At 41.4% G+C, this 20,358-nt stretch overlaps 1 protein-coding gene across 2 annotated transcripts in view; it reads right to left on the reverse strand.

Annotated features, from left to right (window-relative positions):
* The window catches only part of cadm2a (cell adhesion molecule 2a), a 425,903-nt gene extending 412,191 nt beyond the window's left edge, over nucleotides 1-13,712 (reverse strand). For both annotated transcript variants that reach the window (XM_072658901.1, XM_072658900.1), the window contains exon 1: nucleotides 13,268-13,712. In XM_072658901.1, coding sequence (XP_072515002.1) covers nucleotides 13,268-13,328 — 61 coding nt within the window. In that variant the 5' untranslated portion in view covers nucleotides 13,329-13,712. The remainder of the gene's footprint in view (nucleotides 1-13,267) is intronic.
* Between the last annotated feature and the right edge of the window lie 6,646 nt (nucleotides 13,713-20,358).

Consider the following 20,358-nt stretch of genomic DNA (forward strand, 5'->3'; position numbering starts at 1 on the left):
ATAGCACCCACAGTGCAGGAACACTCTTAAAAAATAAACAGGCTTCAAATGGCTCAAGTGATGCTAGAGAAGAACTATGTTTGTTATAGATGCTACTATATGGACAAAAGTATTGGGACACCTGCTCATTCATGGTTTCTTGTAAAATCAAGTGTCTTTATAAAATAATTTATCCTGCTTTTATTGGGGTAACTGTATCTACTGTCCAGGGAAGGCCTTATATTAGATTTCAGAGCATTGCTGTGAGAATTTGATTGTATTCAGCAACAAGAGCATTAGTGAGGTCAGGATGTTGAATGATCACCACCCCACCTCATCCCCAACTCCCCAACTCATCCCAAAAGTACTGGATGGAGCACTGACCATCATTCCGGAGAACACGGTTCCTCTGCTTCAGAGCTCAATACTGGGGGGAGGGGTTATTCCCATGTAGCCCACACTTGGCATTAGGCATAATGCCAGTAGATTCATGTTTACAGAACAGATAGTTCTATTCTACTAGACAAGCTGTGTGCATTTGCACAGCTGTGTCATCTGTGTCAAGAATGTATTCATTAGAAGGGGTGTCCACAAACATCAAAAAGGTTCCATAAAATAATAGTATGTTTTAGGCTTTAAATGTAGCTGTGGCTACATATAAGGCTGATGTAGCTGTAAATGATGTACCCTGAGGTCATTAAACACAGGAGGATACTTGGTTGATACCAATTGATACGTGATTGATAAGTACATCTGTGCTAATCAGACAGCTCTCCTTGGGCCTTTGTGTAAAAGACACAGTGTGAGCATTTAGTACTCAGCACCTGGAAAACTCTAGTTTACTGTAAGCAGTCTTCTTTGTTGATACTACATGAACGCTCTGAGGTGGGAAGTAGGAGTAGGAGTCGGAGTAGGAGTTCCAAGTTGTCATGAATGCAACATAATGCACAAGTCTATGCTCTGTTTTTTGGCTCCATGTCCACTGGCTGTGCAGTGCGGGATAAGGTGCAGCATGCTAAATCCCCTCCTACACACACAGTTCTGGATGCAAATGCTCCTCGAAACACTCTTGACCTCTTCTGAACAGATAGCGAGGGATTTCTGATAGGAAAATAAGCAGTTCAGCATCAGTATCTTCTGCATCACTGCATTTCATAAATGCTGTGCAGAATTCACTTTTTTCATAAACGTCACACTCCTGGGTAAACTGTTATATACAGCTTTATGCAGAAGTCTGCCTGTCTGCTTGTCAGTTAAAAGGCCTATATTATGCCTATTTTAAGCCGGTTTTCTCAAAATTATTAGAAAGTGATCATGTAAAGAAGAATTATGTAATAGGGAGAATAGCATCTCTATCATTGCCACTGCATGATGCTAACTGCTTTACAGGACTGAGTACACATTTGTGTAAAACCCTGTTAATATTACTCTACAGCCTCAGCCCACATGCTTCTTTCGCTTTCAGTGATGGCTCTGTATTTCGCAGCTTGTCCAGAAATGCATGTGTGCAGTGTATCTTTTAGCGATAGCTCAAAGTGTAAATGACACTTCCGGACTGTAGGGTGAGCCCAGGAGGCAAAAATGCCATCTGCTTTTAAATAATAAAGCAAAAACAAAATATAGACTACAGACCCTCCATTAGAACATCTGAGCATTGTGTATGTATATGCAAAGTGGCATTAATCAAGTAATTATGTAACTGTATAATTATCCAGCTAATCTGGACTTGCTCTATTCTCGGTACTGTACATGTTTTGTCATCTTCGCATAAAGCGATCGCTCGTGTCAGAAAACATATCTTATACCAATTAAAAAATAATTAACCAAGGACAGCATGATTAATAAAAAAAACACAGCTCAAGAAAAAGACTTGTAGGTACTGTAATTACACAACTCCTCTTCTTTCTCATCTGCCAAGTTAAGCTGCACTATGCAGTGGAAAACAGTGGTGCAGTAATGGACAGTAATGGTCTTGTGTAGGTGTCATTGGCGCATTGGCTTCAAGATGTGATCGTGAGTAAGAAGGGCTGATCATGTGTTTGTTAATAAGCATGAAAATAAGTGGGAGTGTGTGTTTGCCTGTGTGTTTGTGTGTTCGTACGCATACTTTGGCAGGTGCACGGTGTCCAGAGCTTCTGATTAATTGATTGTTTACTGTATTTGCAGGTGTTAAATTCCATCTAGCGGGGGCAGATGGTCTTACGAAACCCTGGCTGCACGCGCCATTTGGGGAGAGCGAGGGAGAGAGAGAGAGAGAGAGAGAGAGAGAGAGAGAGAGAGAGCGAGAAAGGCAAGGAGAGTGGAAGAGACAAAATACCTCACACTACAGCAATGACATCACCAGCCCCAAGAGATGACACATCATGCTAAAAACAAGTGTTGTATAACATTAAGGTAGACCCCATTTTCTTAACCTGGTGCAGAAAACCAATCCTAAAAAAATAGGCAAATGGGAAATTGCCATTTCAACATGTTTCTTTCTATTCAATAAAAAATACAAATAAATACAATACAACAATACAAAAAATAGGGTATAGACCCTTTAACTATTTTGGCAAGTCAGTTCTGACTGCCTGTGCCCGTCTGACCTCAGTGGAGAGTTACATAATGTGTTTACACTTGCATTTTTATGTAGCTTGGTCTTATCCAGATAGAATCCTGGTACTCAAGCCAGATTAAGTAACCAGGGTCTATTTCTTATGTCCTCAGTAAATGTACTGCCAGAGCTGATTCCTTATAGATACACATGGTTACCAGATCAGGAAAACCTAGTAAAGGATCACAACAATCATGTATCACTCATCCACATAACAAAAATAATAAGAATTACAGAAATGCAGAATTCATCCCAGGACACTTTACTGAAGGAGAAAGCCATAATATTGTACATCTATAACCCGTGCAAGTTTTCCATTGTTCTTTATTATCAGAAAACAATATGAGCATGATGAAAATCCATTTAAAGGACCTGTTTGATGCAAACGTCAGGTTCGAGCCACGTCCCCTTCCATTTTAATTAGGAATACAGATACACGCATTTAGAGCACCAAACAGATTCAGCTCCGAATACAGATATTAGCATTGTATTACAACCGTAGTATTTAGTAATGCATGCCTTTGCATTTAATGAAAGAACTGTCAACGCACTGACTTCAGCCTATGGCCGCCTTCTATTGTATCATAGATCAATTTTCTTTTTTTATATTCAGGGAAATGCACTGTTGTGGTAATCAGCTGTACACTACAGATGCAGCAGGTAGATGTTAAGTTGAAAAATGCTGGAGTGCTCCTTTAATGTCTGCATTTTGTATCTTAATGGTGTCTTGCATAATGATGAGTTCATCAGTATTCAAACTAGGCACATGCAGACTGTAGAGAGTCTGAAAACACACTGAAAACACAATGTGATGCACTCATGAGCAGCACTTTCATTGTTGACATGCGGCTTTCTTTCCGATCCATCCGTCCGAGAGTGTGTGAGGAAGAATTTAGAACTGTTTGTCGCGTCGTCACTTAATGATCTCTTCAGTCTGACTCTGAATGGCATCGGGTCTGGCAATATTGGGCTTTTTGGAGCAAAAAAAAAAAAAAAGCTTAATTGTCTCCTGCTTTTACATGTCCAATCTTCGAACAGCGCATTGGCATCCAATGGTAGGAGAAAGGTGAGTTGCCATTGAGGTGGTGACAGTCAATAGCACAGGCTAACAGATTTCTATAGGTAATCTGTGGCGCAGGAGAAGCCCGCAGCTGTTATTTCAGGCCGTTTGATTTACTGACCCTACCCGCTGTCTGCCTCCGGCACTGGCTGGCCGACGCCGCGCGCATTTGTTTCCATCGCACGCCCGCTTTCATCCAGCTTCGTCAATAAACTTGATTGATTGCCCAATCGTGTAGCAAGCCCCTGCAGCAGGTATTGCCTTTTCTAAAAGATCACGTTACAATTTGGGAAATCGAAATGAAAAAAAATGATAATAATAATAATAATAATAAAGCAGATTATTTGCAAGAGAAGATGACTAATTTCCCATGAAATTCAAATTAAAACAGCAGAAGCGAAGGCAACGCCGGCTGGGGATGAGCTAGACCTGCAACAACTGTTCTCTTTCAGGTCCAGTGCACCCAAGCCCTTCTTTCGATCTCATTTTCTCCTCAAGGCCAAGTCCTCTGGCGGACGGAACCCAATATCATACACACTTTCACACAGGTGCTTTTGTTTTTGGCTCTTTATACAGCTGTGGCTCATGAAAGGCCTCAAAGCCTACCTACCTACACACGCGCCGAGGCCCTAAACGAAAGACCTTGTCCTTCAAACGGAGATATGAAAACCTAGCCATGTTTGTGAGACATGTATAGATCTACCTTTCATATCTGAGCATCTTTTATTGTCTTGCTGAATCCATAGAGACTCCACCAATGTTTTTTTTTTTCAGTGAGATTAGCAAACACACATATACATACATAAACTATGACTATGAGCTCAGGCAACATGACTTGTAATTTTGAGCAGTGTCTATAAGCTACATGACACCCATGAAAATAAATGTTGTGCAGACCACTGGTGCTTTGTGTAGTGGGTGACAGGGAACAGTGAAGCTGAATTCCCCCCCCCCCCCCCCCCCCCCCCCATTTCCCTTGAAGAGGTCTCAGCGCTGATACCTCCACCTACTTTCTGTTTTAACTTTCCCTAACACCTGGAAGAACAAAAGAGGGCCTTTGATCATGGGAAATCCTCCCCGATCACAGCAGCGCCTCCACAGCTCCACTCCGCTCCCACCCGAGGGTGAGGGAGAGGCTCGGGGATCCAGATGCTCTGAAGAGGGAGAGTGAGCGGCAGAGACAGAGGGAGATAGAGAGAGAGTGAAAAAGGAGAGCTAGAGAAAGAGCAACAGTGAAAGAGGGAGAGACAGAGAGAAGAGAGATACAAAGAGGGAGAGAGAGCCGGACAGAAGGGCAAGCAAGAGAGAGAGAGAGTAAATGAGAATGTGCAGGAGAGAGAAAGAAAGAAGTGCGAGCAAGGGGGAAACAGAGTAAATGAGAGAGCAGGGGGGAGAGGGAGAGAGAGAGTGTATGTGTGAGAGAGAGAGAATCAGGGAGGAAGAGAAAGAAGGTCAAGCAGGAACTGAGAAAGTGCAAAAGAGTGCATGTGTAAGAGGGGGAGAGACAGAGAGAGCATGAGTGAAACAGAGAGAGAGAAAGACAGAGATACAGTGAATCAAGCAAGAGACACAAAGAGCAAATGAGTGACAGAGAGAGAGACAGATAATAGCATGCAGGAGAAAAAGCCTGAGAGAGAGAGAGAAAGAGAGAGAGAATGGGAGACCAAGCGAGAGAGAGAGAAAGTGTGAGAGGGACAGCGAGTAAGTTGGATACAGAGAACAGTAAGACAGAAAAAGACAGGGAGAGAGTAAATAAGAGAGAACAGGAGAGAGAGAGAGAGACCTGAGCCTTCTGTCTTCTGTTAAATAACCTGCCGTCAATTTACTCCACCTTCTGAGGCAGTCAGGTGACCTACTAACAGGGTTAAAAGCTGTGTAGTGTGTTCAGGGGGGCCTGGACTGGAGACTGGAGTGAGGTCGTTTATGTGAAGAGTGAGTGTTACCCAGGTATCCATCCCAGCTGAAGGGGGCTTTTGTCTACCTGTGAAATAAACACCAAACAAAAGCTTGCCAGAGTCAGCGTCCCCGGCACAAACAGCACCTCTCCATTTCTCACCTGTCTGATTGCATTCACCTGTCCCAGCGCTCACCTGCGCACACCCACCTATTCACACACACACACACGGATCGGACACTCCGAGACTGATGAAGACAGAAGACCGGCAGTGAAGAAAAGCCTATTTCCTCCTTCCGCACACTCGCATACGCATACACGGGCGCACAAGAAGCTCAGAAGAAGCAGATGCTCTTCGGCCCGTACTCTCGCGTCTGCCTTCGCATCTGTTTTTGCTCCACTTACTGGGAACAGAGTGTCATTCGCGTCACGTGAAGCAGAGGGGGCCGTTCGAATTTGGTTACCACTTTCCATAATACTGTTCTAGAGAAATCGGCTTGTGCAGGGGCACCCGGCTGCGTAAACAATGAGAAGAGCCAGCTTTATTGCCACAAAAGAGCCACTTTTGGGTCCCTAAAGAACCATTCAGCTTTAAAGGGCCTTATTATAAAAAACAAAGTTTAAAAAAATCACATTCTTGGACTAAAAGAGTTGCTGTAGCTGTTCAACACTGTTCAAATTTCTAAGCACACCAGTCACTCCACAGTCCAGAGGTCCATTTACGGAAACAGAGCTATGAAAACATTGTATGAAAAATTATAGTCATGGCTTTAGCCTGGACAGCTTCATGAACGATCCAGGCCAGCCAATCAGAACCTAGCATTTGTATACACCAGTATGCAATAGCCACAAATACAGCCTGTTGGATTCTAAGGGGTAAAAAAAGAGGTTGTCAAAGGAATTATGATCACACTGACATATGTTCAAATAAAAAGGGGTTCTATTAACTCTTCTCTTTGGTACGATACAGAACCATTTAAAAGTCTCTATAAGGTTTTCCACCAATACAAAGAACCCTTTAAACAAGAGTTTACTTTACTTACTGTAAAGTTGTCACCCTTTACTAAATATCCCTTGCACAACTTTTTTTATAGTGTACATAAGTTTAATTTCTATATATATATAACAGGAACTGGTTTCCTAGACCCAGACACCAAGCCAGAGGCATTCTAGAATTTTGTTGACAGGAATAGGGGTGGGTGAATATCAAGATATTTAAAGACATTTTCACGAAAGAATTGTCATGATAATTGTGATCGCATGTAATGTGATGGCAGACAAATTGCATCATTATCGACAGATTCTTAAAAACGACTACTCATATATTCTCTCATATTTAGTGCCTTTGATTTGTATTCAAAATATGCATCACTGCACCCAATTAAACCAGGCCAATTAACCAGTTTGTAATGAAATGTGCAAAAGAACAGTGTTCCATAAGCACTGACTGTATCCACACTGTGCTTAGAAAAGCATATATTGTGTATCACGATAAAATGTATCACAGCATAATAAAATTTCATCATATTGCCCACCTCTGTTTAAGACAATATACATATAGACTGTTTGTTGTTGCTGTCTAGCCAAAACCTTGTACTCTCACTTTTTGACATATTGTAAATCTGGCAGTTGTTCTTTACATTGCATCAGAATGTCCTGATAAATGAACCAATAGAAATGTTCTAAATTGCATTTTATATAAAAATATTTTTGCATTTTATTACAAATTCCATTGACTTTCATTAAAAGTTGAGTAGGTTTTTTCCTCCAACAGTAAAGTTTTGTATTTTGGTGAAATATGTTTTTTTTGTGACGGCGACAATATCTCAAAATTTTAATTGTATTCTTTCTGCAGAGATAATGGACAGTAATATGTTTATTAATGCAGAACAAAAGGGTTTGACTAAATGTCTGTGCAGCGACGGTGTATAACTAACTGATTCTTAATTTGTTTTGCTCCTGGTGATTATCCTGCCGAGTTTTATTGCAGCCCTAATCATATCCACCTGATTCATACACTGAAAGCTTGATTAACTGAATCAGGTGTGTTTTCATTATTTACAAACTCGGGGGAGCTTTTGAGTAATTAAAAACTGGTCAGTGAAGGGGTCTACAGTCAGCTAAGACTGTACAGGTTTTTGTATGTAACAGGTTAGAGTAAGAAGACACAGCTTCTTACTCTAGGGTAACCTAGACGTCAATGAATATGCTGTGCTGGACCTATTTGTCCCCCTACGCCTCCTTAACCCCCCAGGCAGGATATTTAGTTATTAATCTCCTGTCTTACTATTCTCTTCCATTAACATTTACATCACTATTATGAAACTAATACATAGTTTTGGAAGTGAACTTAAGCATGGGTCCTATTATGGGCCCCTATAGATATTATTTGGCCTACAGGGGTTATGGGGCCTACTTGAGGATATGGCATACATATAATATCATAGTAATTGAAGAAATGACCAAGAATAATGACAGTGCCACATGTAACCCTTTCATAGCTGCCTGACCTTCAGTAACGGTCTGCCCAGAGTGATGTCATGCTGTCTTCTTTCTCTGCTTTTGTTGACTAGCTTAGCTAAAATTGCCATAATTCCCCATCTAACAACGTCACCTGCACACCACCAACCTCAGCCTCACTAGAACCCCTTTGCTTTGTTTGTCTGTGTTCTGGTTTCTGGTTTTCCCATTCACATTGTCTCTGTTTGCCTGGTTGTTCGTCTCTCTGGCTTTGGTTCCTGGATTGTTTATGGTTTCTGATGTAGTCGAGCACATGTCTGCTCAGTTAGCTTTGCTTACTGTGCTTTGGTTTGTGCACCACTTACTTAGTTCTACTCAAACTCCTTGTATTAAAGTATTCTTAATGTTTTACATCGGCGAGCGTCTGGCTCGTCACGTCGTTGTTACAAGGGAGGTTTTTTTAGCACATACAGAGCTGCAGTCCTAGAATCTGACCGGTAAGCAATTCCAGCTCTATCATCTGCAGAACAGTGTGAGAGATCAGCTGGCAAACAAGCACAGATCATGGATGCTGTTATTTTTATTGTTAATTAACTGTTGCATGTTTCTAATGAAGCGAATTTCACTTTTCATGTTAATTGGAAATGACTAACAAATGAATTCAAGCTAAAAATAAAAAAAAAACTAAGGCCGGCAAAGCGTGAGTTACAATTGAAACACAGATAGATTTGACCAAAAAGTACAGACCATTAGAGGCTTTTCCTTTACAAAGCCGAACTTGTGGGTCCGCACTTGTAAAAGGGTTGATTTTTACTCAATATTTCACACACTCTAATTAACCAACACTAATTATGTAATGCAACATGCTCAGATGTGTCCTGTGACCTGTGGCCTATAACTGCATGTCCACTACGCCGCCCCTTTACTCAATAAGATGAAGCCTTATGAAGCAGACTAGGCTGCATCACTGCTCGTCCTTCATGGTGCTCTTAACCCCACGCCTGCCACATGCTCTCCATATAAATGCCATGCTCAGCAGCTGCTGGCTGCAGCCGTAGCACTGGGAGAGGTGGGTGTGACCGCCCTGCCTGCTTCTGAATATTACATTACAGAGGAGGGTCTGTCCATACAAGCCTCTTTAATAATGAATGCATGAATGGCAGCTGGCGTCTGCTGGCCGGTGTGGCTGTACGCTGTGCTAAGATTAAATATGAAATGCTTGCTCATGGATGGGAAGCATGCATGGAATCACAACACACAGTTTGCCTGTCATAATCCCTATTTGGCCTATGAATGTAACTGAATTCCAGCCAGTCCAGAGCTTTTGTTTGCTGTAATGCGGCCTGCGTGGTGCTGCTTGTTTACAATGCAGATGAGGCACGGCTACTGTACTGGACTGTTGTGGCTTTCCACTGCTCATAGCATTAGGTCAGTGGTTCCCAGCCCTGGTCCTGGAGTGCCTTTGAAGGTTTTCCATGATCTCAGACATTCATTTCAATTCAAGAAGGGCTTAAAGGAACACGGCAGTACTTTTCTGCTGTTGCATCTCTATCGCGTTGTTACAGACCATTTCACCTGCTTCGGCACCCGCCCACTGCTTTCTTTTATTAATTAGTACAGAGTACAGAGAAATGTGGTGAAGTTACCATGTGGTAGATCAACCATGTGGTACAGGTGAGCCACACAGATGATTAGAAATGAAGCAAGTAGTCCTTTTAAACCATGTAACCAGAGGAGCTGCCAGGGACTTTGGGCCCCATGCAAAGATATTATACTGAGCCCCACAACCTTAACAGTTCTGCCAAAATACTTTTTGTTTAGGGCCCTTGTCAGTCGCAGGTCCTCCAAACGTCCTACAACTCAACCTCCCCCCCCCCCCCATTACAACGCCACGCCTGTGACTACTCAAGTTATTAACTTTTTAGTAAGTTATAAGTCTAAGTTATAAAGTTCTATTTAAACTCTTTAAATAAATTCATGGTGGAGAGATACAGGCAGGGTGTTGTTGGGCAAAATAGTCCCCAAATATCCCACTAGCTTATTTACAGCCACTGAATTTTATCTATTTAGTATGAAATGAGTAAGAAATTCGTAAATTTACTGTCCACAGTTGTGGTGACAGGAACCAGACGTCTAGAGAATTGAATGCCTCTAAAAGCTACATCCTAAAAAAATTTTTTACATGAAATGCTTACAGATACACTGCATGTTCCCTGGTACATAGTATTAGACTACTTTTCAATTTTCATTTTGAGGTTAAACTTTACTTTTTAAGCTACAATCATGGCGGAGAGGGACATGCAGGGTGTTGTTAGGCAAAATAGTCCCCAAGTATACCACTATTTTACCACTTTTGTCACTTCATATGAACTGACAGATGCCTATTTTGCATTAATCTACACTTAATGAAGTTGTTTACATCTCAACCACTGAAATTTTAATACAAACAAATCTGTAGAACTTCCACTTTAAAACCTGATAGCTGAGCAACCGGCCTACAGTTCAGAAGAGTCATTACCAATTCGTCAGATCAGGTGTATTGGGCTGGGAAAGCAGCGACATATACAGAGCAAAGGTGCTCCAGGACCACTGCTTTAGATACTTATGTACACTCTAAATAAACATACTACGAATGATTATTTGAACGATGGCATAGAAGAACCACTTTTGGTTGCATAAAGAACTGTTTCTGTGAGAGATGTGAACCTCCAAACTGGAAAAGCTCTTTATAAGGTTCTTCACACACACATTTCTATTACAAAAACGAGTCTGGAAGCGAAAATGGTTTTTCTATGCCATCACCCTTTCTAGCACCTTTATATTTAAGAGTGTATCTGTGGAATCCATCCTGTCGAACACTTCCAAGCTGCTCCAGCACAGAAAGTAACGGGAGCCATTCTACAAGCCTGACACACACACACACACACACACAACCTACTAGGTTTTCAGCACCACCCATCCCTCCCACCATCCCTCCCTTGTTGCCAGTGTGGGCCGCGGGACGGCTTGACCACCTTGGCCATCTCCCCTCGCCCTGGCGACGGAGACAGGCTGATTTACGGGCATGGAGAAAGCTCCAGGAGATCAATACATCGCTTCAGCTCCAGCCACACCGGCAACTCATTAAAAGCACCTGCCTTGAGGAATGTGCTTAATTATCTCTCATTATTAATGGACCACTTCGGAAACGGAGCATCAACATGCAGAGCCAGGTATTATGTCAAAAGGGGGCTTGGACGTGCAGAGTCACACACACACATTTGCATGTGCATATACCACCGCCCCCCTTCCCACGCCCCCATCCCTCTCCCTCACTCACTTTCTCTCTCTCTCTCTTTCTCCCTCCCTCCCTCACTCTCTCTCTCTTTTACACACACACACACATTAGTCATTTTTCATGCACCGCCAGTGTGTGTCCAAAGCACACAGGCGCTGATAGAGCTGTAAGGCGAGCTGTTTGATGTGTAAACAGGTTATGAGGGCAGGGTCATGTTGACACTGATCTGAAGGAGACGAGAGACGAGGGGCTGCTCGCGCGCATCTCAAGTGCATCGGGCTAATCATAAGGGATAAATGCTCAGTTTCAGACGCACGAGCTCAAGCTGCACAAGTCAAGCGCTTTAAATTCACTTTGCCTTCACGAGCCTTTTTTTCACATCAGCATCGTGTGTGTGTGTGCGCGCGCATTTCTGCGTGTATGTATGTGTGTGTGTGTGGACTGTGTGATGGGTGGGGATCAGGGCGGTTCCTCAGTCTTGGACGCACCAAGACGGCTTTGAGCGCACACGGCGCGCGAGAGCAGCCCACCGGCCGTTCATGTGTAAAAGGACGAGCATAAGTGTGCGCGCAGCTTTTGGCAACCCCATTAAGGACACGCATGTGCGCTCGCGCGCACGTAGGCGCTGGCGTGCACGGGGAACGAAGGGACGCGCGCATGGGAACGAGGCTCGTTCACTGTTTAAGGCAGTGTAAAGGGGTTTAGGTGTCACTGGAGGTTGTTGGGAGAGTCACGTGTTATATTATTATTACAATTATTAGAAATACAGTTATCATTAATATTATTATTCTCGTGCGTAAGGAGCCTAAAAAAAAGCTGATCCTACTACGACCCCGACACTCAGAGAGCTGCAAATCCCACCGTGCAGAGTGTGTGACATCCCAAACGCAGCAGTGTGAGATTTCGTAACATCAGCATTAAACTGTTGCAGTTTAGCCAGGGTGGGCTTCAGGGCACTCTACCTAGACTAGACCCTAACTGGAGAGAATGAAAGAGCAGAAGAGCAACAGTTTGTGATCTCTGAGGTTCCAGGTGTCTTCTCAGAGAGGTACACGTGAACACAGAACGACCAGTACGACCAGTAAAAAAGGCATCGTTCACATACTGGACTTAAATTAGCTGTTAATATAAACTATATAGATGCTATAGCAGCTCTGACATTTATATATATATATATATATATATATATATATATATATATATATATATATACAGAAATTTCAGAGCTGCTATAGCATCTATATAGTTTATATTAACAGCTATATATATATATATATATATATATATATATATATAAATGTCAGAGCTGCTATAGCATATAGCATATGTTTATATTAACAGCTGTATATATATATATATATATATATATATATATATATATATATATATATATATATATCTTCAAAACCCTATGTCTATTTAAGCATCAGCATCTGCCAAACGGGAAAAGCAAAGTTTCCCGAGCTGCACCGGTTCCTCGGATGATCCAGCGCTCTGGCTTGTAATGCAAAGCCAGCACTGGTGTGGCTCAGTCAGCGCAGGCGAGGAGACAGGCTACGCAGCTTAACACCACACACACGCGCACACGCACGCACGCACGCACGCACGCCAGTAGGCTTGTGTTTTGCAGACGCATGCTGCATGTATGTGTACGGTATGGGTGTGTGTTTGCACTGTATAGTTTTATCATTGCACCTGCAAAAAAAAAATAATAATAATAATCAAACGTCAGCCGTCGACGTCTACAAAAGCACCCCCACTCCCTCCCCACCACCCCTCCGTAACTGCCGCTAGTCTTGACCGAAACAACAAAACACCAAGTGTGTCACTGCAGCGAGCACGAAGATGCTCAGCGAGCTCTCCCCACACGCCAGTCTCGCGCGCGCACGTCCCCGTCCGCAACGCAGCAATAGTGAAGACCCGCGCGCTCGCGCTGAAAAAAGCAGATCAAGCAGGAGAAGAAGCTCGCAGCGAAGTTTATTCTTCGTTTCTGAGCCGTACCTTTCAGCAGGATCCCGCACATGCTGTACAGGGCGAAGAGAACGCGCTGCTTCACGATCATCCCGCCTTCCTCCGAGCGCCCGCGCCTGTCCGACCAGCGCACTTCGACTCTTGTCTCCGCTGCTCCGCGCGCACACGTTGGATTCTCGCGTGTTTCTTTTTGCCGTTGTTGTTGCTGAGGCTGTTGTTTGTTGTTGTTGTTTGTTTGTTTGTTTGATGTGACTGTATGCGTGACGTTGTTGATAATGTTGTTGATGTTGTTGCTGTTGTTATCCAGGCGCAGCTCGCGCTGAGTAAGACGCTTTCCTCCTCGTCCAGAAATAAGCGCGTGTCCTATGCTCGAAGTCCCGAGATCCCACTCGTTCAGGCGGCCGGAGAGCGAGGCTTCTCGCAGCGCTGTGTGGGGGGGAAGAGTGCGGCGCTCGCGTCCGCCGGTCTCGTGGCGGCGCGAGCGAGGAAAGCCCCGCCCACGTTGGGGCGTCAGCCAATAGGGAGGCGGCAAGAGCTTTGCGCGGTTCTGGATGCTGAGAATAGGGGCGGGCGATAACAGGTCATGAAGTTTATGGCGATACTGTCGATAGCGGTAACGATGTTAGTTATCGATATAATAAACTTTAATATTTATATAATTTATATATTATATTATATTTCTTAAAAAATCCAACTTTGAAGAAAAAAGCTGGGAAGGAAAAAGAAAAACAATATTTTTTTTATTTCCACATTTTGGAGCATTTCTATTGGTATATTTGTCATGAAAGATTCAAATTATGCTATTTTATTTATTTATTTATATATTTATTTATTTATATGAACCGAAAGATAGATAACCAGATAAAAATAAAGCTCTAAATAACCAGATGTATAGTAATGCTAGCTGGATCTATAAAAGCTCTTATGAGTAATCTGTCTGTCTGATATCAGGCTTCAGTTTTTTTTTTTTACAAAATAAAATGAACACACACGTATCCATTTCTGTGGTATTGATCTAAATCTACCTGATGAATGCTAGTGTGTAAAATATGATATTGTACCTGCTCTGATCAATACTAATTCATTTGTTGTAGACTGCAAGTCTGAAACCACTAGTGAAAATGCTTCCAGTGCTGCAAGGCTGGACCACCAGTGGGTCTGTGGAGAATGAGAGGCTATTACTGACCGCATGGACTCGATCTACACTGACTTCACAAGTTCGGGCAAAGATATGATCTACTCCATCAGAGGTAGATCCACTTCAGCGTTGTTTGAACGTGAGCTTTAGTGGAAAAAAAAAGGTCCTGGCCATTATTATACAAAATCTGGCCTTTATTGTACAAAATGGCCAATGCCACAATTTTGCAAAAATATGAGTACTTGGGTTTAGACCAGAATATTTCTTCATGTTAATAAAGAAATATTATTTTTTATTGTTTTGTGTATTGTTTTTATTTATTTATTGAAACAGTCTGTTATTTATTTTCATATATTTATGAATAGATCGGGAGGTCTCCGAATTTTGGCTCTGACTGTATGTATAAAAGTCCACCAGCATCATTTTACATGTTATGAACACTAGTATCAGTACAAACAGAAGGAAAAGGATTACAGGTGGAGTCAAAGCGCTTTTGGTGGGATAGAATTCTTAGGATTCTTATGTATAAACTCTTGCTTTTAATTAAAGAACTATCTGTATGTCGTTATATGTTTCACAGTATCACTGGAAAGGGGGGGTCACATGTCCTTCTGATCTGATTTTTGATTTGATATGAGGTCATTCTGGAGGATTGTGTGATGGTTTATCATCACAAAGTTTAACAGCTTAGAAATCATCTGAACCCCTGCCTGGATTCACTCTGTTTAGAATGAAGCACTCTTGAAATATCAGATCACAGCTGATTGGATGGCATTCTGAGTCTTTACTCTATTAAGTTTCCTTATAATAAATGCTTTGTCTAAAAGCAAAAGTTTAGACTTCCTCAAACACACACACACACACACACACATGAATTCATTTACAGTCATATACTGTATATCAAATGTTAAAATTTGCATAATTTGCCTTTCATGTCCTAATGAATGTAATTACAGAATGTGAATAGATGTAATTATTAAGGGTGATTGCGGATCAGCACTCTTTATACAGGCCCTGACTCCTTCATCTTGTCGGATTAAGTAGAGGTTCATCACCACCCCCCCCCACCCCCCACCCCCACCCCCCAAAAAAAAAGAAGAAAGAAAGAAAAGAGTTTGAAACCTGACATTTGTTGGCTAGGTGACCTTCACGGTGTGTGTGTATGTAATGATACTGTCAGAGCAGGCCATCTTTGGCTGAGTGGGTTTATATGTGACGAGATTAAAATAGATTTCATAAACCCTAAAGTACTCTATTACACTTTCACATTACAAGCAGTTTACCCTTTTATGAACTTTGAAGGAAGTGCGCTACATGAGGCTATTAGCACAAAGCTACAAGCTGCCGCTGGGTCTGTGGCCTGGTGCTGCTATAGGGGAAAGCATGCCCCCCTAAGGAAAAGAGGGATTTTATGTGCACACTCTCTGTGTTTTGTTATATCTGGTTTAAATACAAACAAAATACAATGTAATAAAAAAGAGTAAAAAGAGTTATTTACTCTTATATATAAATAGGTGCCAAAAACGGATGCTATTAAAACACCTTTGGTTCTGTAAAGAATGTTCATTAGATGTTTTGTTGTTGTTCTGTTTTTAAATAAGATAAGGAAGAAGATTGACAAACATTTTTTATGGGGCAAAATGTCCAGAAATGTGAATTAAAACATGGCAAATGCAACATCAATTAATTACATCATATTATCTGATTTTACAAAGTGTTACTTAAGAAGACAATAGAAGCTGTGTTCCTCACTACACTCTTAAATAAAGGTGTTTTTAAGGCTTTCTTGAGTAATAATCAGGGTTGGGTAGTAACAGAATACATGTAACAGTGGAGAGTAAACAGGATACAAAAATCTGTGGAATCAATCGAATCAATTGTCCCAATTCAGAGGCTGCATTCTTAGAAGGATGCAGTCGATGGAGGCACAGCCTTCAAAGGCTGTGTAGGTCGAACTGAAATGGGACAGTCTACCTTACGGCAGAATTACTGCTGTATGACTAGTTGACTGCTCTATGACTAGCTGACTGCTGTATGATTCGCTGACTGCTGTATGATTCGCTGACTGTTGTATGATTCACTGACTGTTGCATGATTAGCTGACTGCTGTATGATTAGCTAATTGTTGTATAATTAGCTAACTGCTGTATGATTAGCTGACTGCTGTATGATTCGCTGACTGTTGTATGATTAGCTGACTGCTGTATGATTAGCTAATTGTTGTATAATTAGCTAACTGCTGTATGACTAGCTGACTGCTGTATGATTCGCTGACTGCTGTATGACTAGCTGACTGTTGCATGATTAGCTGACTGCTGTATGATTAGCTAATTGTTGTATAATTAGCTAACTGCTGTATGACTAGCTGACTGCTGTATGATTCGCTGACTGCTCTATGACTAGCTGACTGCTGTATGATTAGCTGACTGCTGTATGACTAGCTGACTGTTGCATGATTCGCTGACTGTTGCATGATTAGCTGACTGTTGTATGATTAGCTGACTGTTGTATGACTTGCTGACTGTTGTATGACTAGCTGACTGTTGTATGATTCGCTGACTGTTGTATGACTTGCTGACTGTTGTATGACTAGCTGACTGTTGTATGATTCGCTGACTGTTGCATGATTAGCTGACTGCTGTATGATTCGCTGACTGCTGTATGATTTAGCTGACTGTTGTATGATTCGCTGACTGTTGTATGACTTGCTGACTGTTGTATGACTAGCTGACTGTTGTATGATTCGCTGACTGTTGCATGATTAGCTGACTGTTGTATGATTCGCTGACTGTTGTATGATTAGTTGTATCTATTGTATGATTAGCTGACTGTTGTATGATTCGCTGACTGTTGTATGATTAGTTGTATCTATTGTATGATTAGCTGACTGCTGTATGATTAGCTGACTGTTGTATGATTAGTTGTATCTGCTGTATGATCAGCTGACTGTTGTATAATTAGCTGACTGTTGTATGGTTCGCTGACTGTTGTATAATTAGTTAACTGCTGTAAGACTATCTGACTGCTGTATGATTAGTTAAGTGCTGTATGATTAGCCAACAGCCGTTTAACTAGCTGACCGCTATGATTAGCTGACTGCTGTATGATTAGCTAATTGTTGTATAATTAGCTAACTGCTGTATGATTAGCTGACTGCTGTATGACTAGCTAATTGTTGTATAATTAGCTAACTGCTGTATGATTAGCTGACTGTTGTATGTTTAGCTAATTGCTTAATAATTAGCTAACTGATATATGACTAGCTGACTGTTGTATTATAAGCTGACTACTATATGATCAGCTGACTGCTGTATGATTAGCGGACTGCCGTTTGATAAGCTGACTGCCGTAAGATTAGCTGACTGCTGTATCACCAGCTGACTGCTGTATGACTAGCTGACTGCTGTATCACCAGCTGACAGCTGACTGTTGTATAATTAGTTAACTGATGTATGATTAGCAGACTGATGTATGATTAGCTAATTGCTTAATAATTAGCTGACAGCTGTATGATTAGCTGACTGTTGTATAATCAGTTAACTGATGTATGATTAGCCGACTGCTGTATGATTAGCTAATTGCTTAATAATTAGCTGACTGCTGTATGACTAGCTGACTGTTGTATAATTAGTTAACTGATGTATGATTAGCCGACTGCTGTATGATTAGCTAAGTTATCCAAAGGTAACTGAAGGTAATCAAATTACATTACTTTAATATAGTAATCCTTCCAACCATGGCAATGCTGTAGAATAACCATGTTTAAAATAGTGATGTGTAAGTGTGAAGAAACTTTTTTAAAGGTCTCAAAAACCTTAATCTGATACCAATTTATAGGCTCTTCACATGCACACATCTCTATTACAGATATGTTTTTTTTATGGAACCACACATCGTTCTTCTGTGGCATCTCGTAAAGAACCTTTTGAAGCATCTTGGAGTGTATGTCTGACTATGGCAAGAATATATATATATATATATATATATATATATATATACTTTTTTTTTTCAGAGAGAGACCACACTAGTTAACATCAGCTGAAATTGGAATAAACAGGTTTCTTAAAGTTTCTCCTCTTACCTGATGGTCTCTAATCAACTCAACCCACCCACAGTGAAAATGGACAGCACATTAATCATGTAACTAATGGGAGATTGAGGCGGCACGCATGCGCAGAGGAGCTTTGTTAAACTCTTTAAAAAAGAAGTAGGAGAGGTAAACACAGGCAAATCCATACTAACACACTGACCAGCAAGGCCTTAATCACATGATACAGAATCAAGAGAAGCAAGCGGACAAAGAGATTCAGAGAATGCCAGCAAAACTCTGTAAGGCCTAAAGACAACCTGAGCTTTTAGACATGGGGGTCAATAGCTGCACATATAACTTATTCTTCACTCTTTTAAGATATGTAGCTAGCACAGAGGCAGGTCAGCTAATTAGCAGATTGACATATAAACAGATGCTGGCACAACTGTAGTTTTTCCCCTTTAAAAAAGACCTTTTTATAGGACGTTTCTGCTTGATAATAAGATGAAGCATGTATGTAAATCAAATCAGATACAAAGAGTGGGATTAAATGATTGAGAAAACATGTCTCACATCTTTAGAATTTAATTTGCTGAATCAAAATTTGGAGCCTTTGGCTGTACTAGTGGAAAAATAACTTCGGGGGATGTTTTGACCCCAGAGGCCATATCACCCCACGTTACTCTACTGCTTGAGCAGGGCAGAACTTTTGATGTAATCACTCAAAAAAGCCCCTTTCCCCCACACTTGACTTTGGAGAAGCAAATCTCAGCTTTTTTATTATTACTTATTTAAAAAGATTTTTTCTCTTGCTGTAGGCAAAGATAAGTTTGATGGCTAAGGAGCAATGCACCTCACACTGAACCCAGGAACTCGTGCCTAAACCTGTGCCTTTCATTTACCTGTTTGGGCACATGCTGGTTGGTGCTTTGGCCCATGTCTTTTTATTCTACCAACACTTGAACCTGATACAGGGTTAAAGATCAAATTTCACACTTTCAGTAATTCCTGAGGTCAACTTGAAATTTTCTTAAACAGACCAAATCTTATGATGTTTTCTTAATTTCTACACACAGTTCCCAGTCACACACACAGTAAACTGCCATTATGTTAAAACCACTGACAGGTGAAGTGAATAACACTGATTATCTTGTAAAGAAGTGGGATGTACATATTAGGCAGCAAGTGAACAGCCAGTTCTTGAAAATATTGTGTCTAAAGCAGCAGAAACGGATAAGAATAAAGATCTGAGCCACTTTGATAGGTCTTGTGGAGTGTCCCCATTATGCAATAGTCAGTACCTACCAAAAGGGCTCTTTCAAAGGAACATCGGTGAACCAGCATGAGGATCTCGGGCACCCAAGTGTCACTGACGCAATCCACGGAGGCGCCACTCATACAGAACTTGTTGACAAATCTGTTGCTAACGTCTTGGTGTCAGAGGTCTTGTGGAGCCCATGCCTTGAATGCTTCAGAGCTGTTTTGGTGAAACCTTGAGGGTTCCATGCTAGGACCTGTCTAGTGGTACTGGACGCTGTTTTTTCTAATGTAAGCCCAATCCATCGCCATTGTCTTCACATGAATGAGCAGTGCAAACTCCAATTGGCTAAACAGATGGATATACAGCAGTCTATGTGAGCACATGGTTTGTGACATCAAAAAAATGCAAAAAATGGGCTGTTTTAGTTTTTAGTTCTTATATATGAACTGGGGGAAGCTTCAACAATGTCTATATTCTACCTGAAATTAAGAAGTTTTAATCGCATGGGAAATGTCCATACTGCTGATCCTTATTAGCACTGCATTAAACTGGAGTTAAAATTGCTGCTACATGCTACATCAGATGTTTAACCATAAATAATTAAATTCCCAAAGCAAACTCTCACAATAGAGAGTGCTATATATAACATTACTGAGAATATTGCTAGAATGATGTTTTCCATTTTTCTGAAG

The sequence above is a fragment of the Salminus brasiliensis genome, chromosome 16 (assembly GCF_030463535.1).
Source record: "Salminus brasiliensis chromosome 16, fSalBra1.hap2, whole genome shotgun sequence".
Lineage (NCBI taxonomy): Eukaryota > Metazoa > Chordata > Actinopteri > Characiformes > Bryconidae > Salminus > Salminus brasiliensis.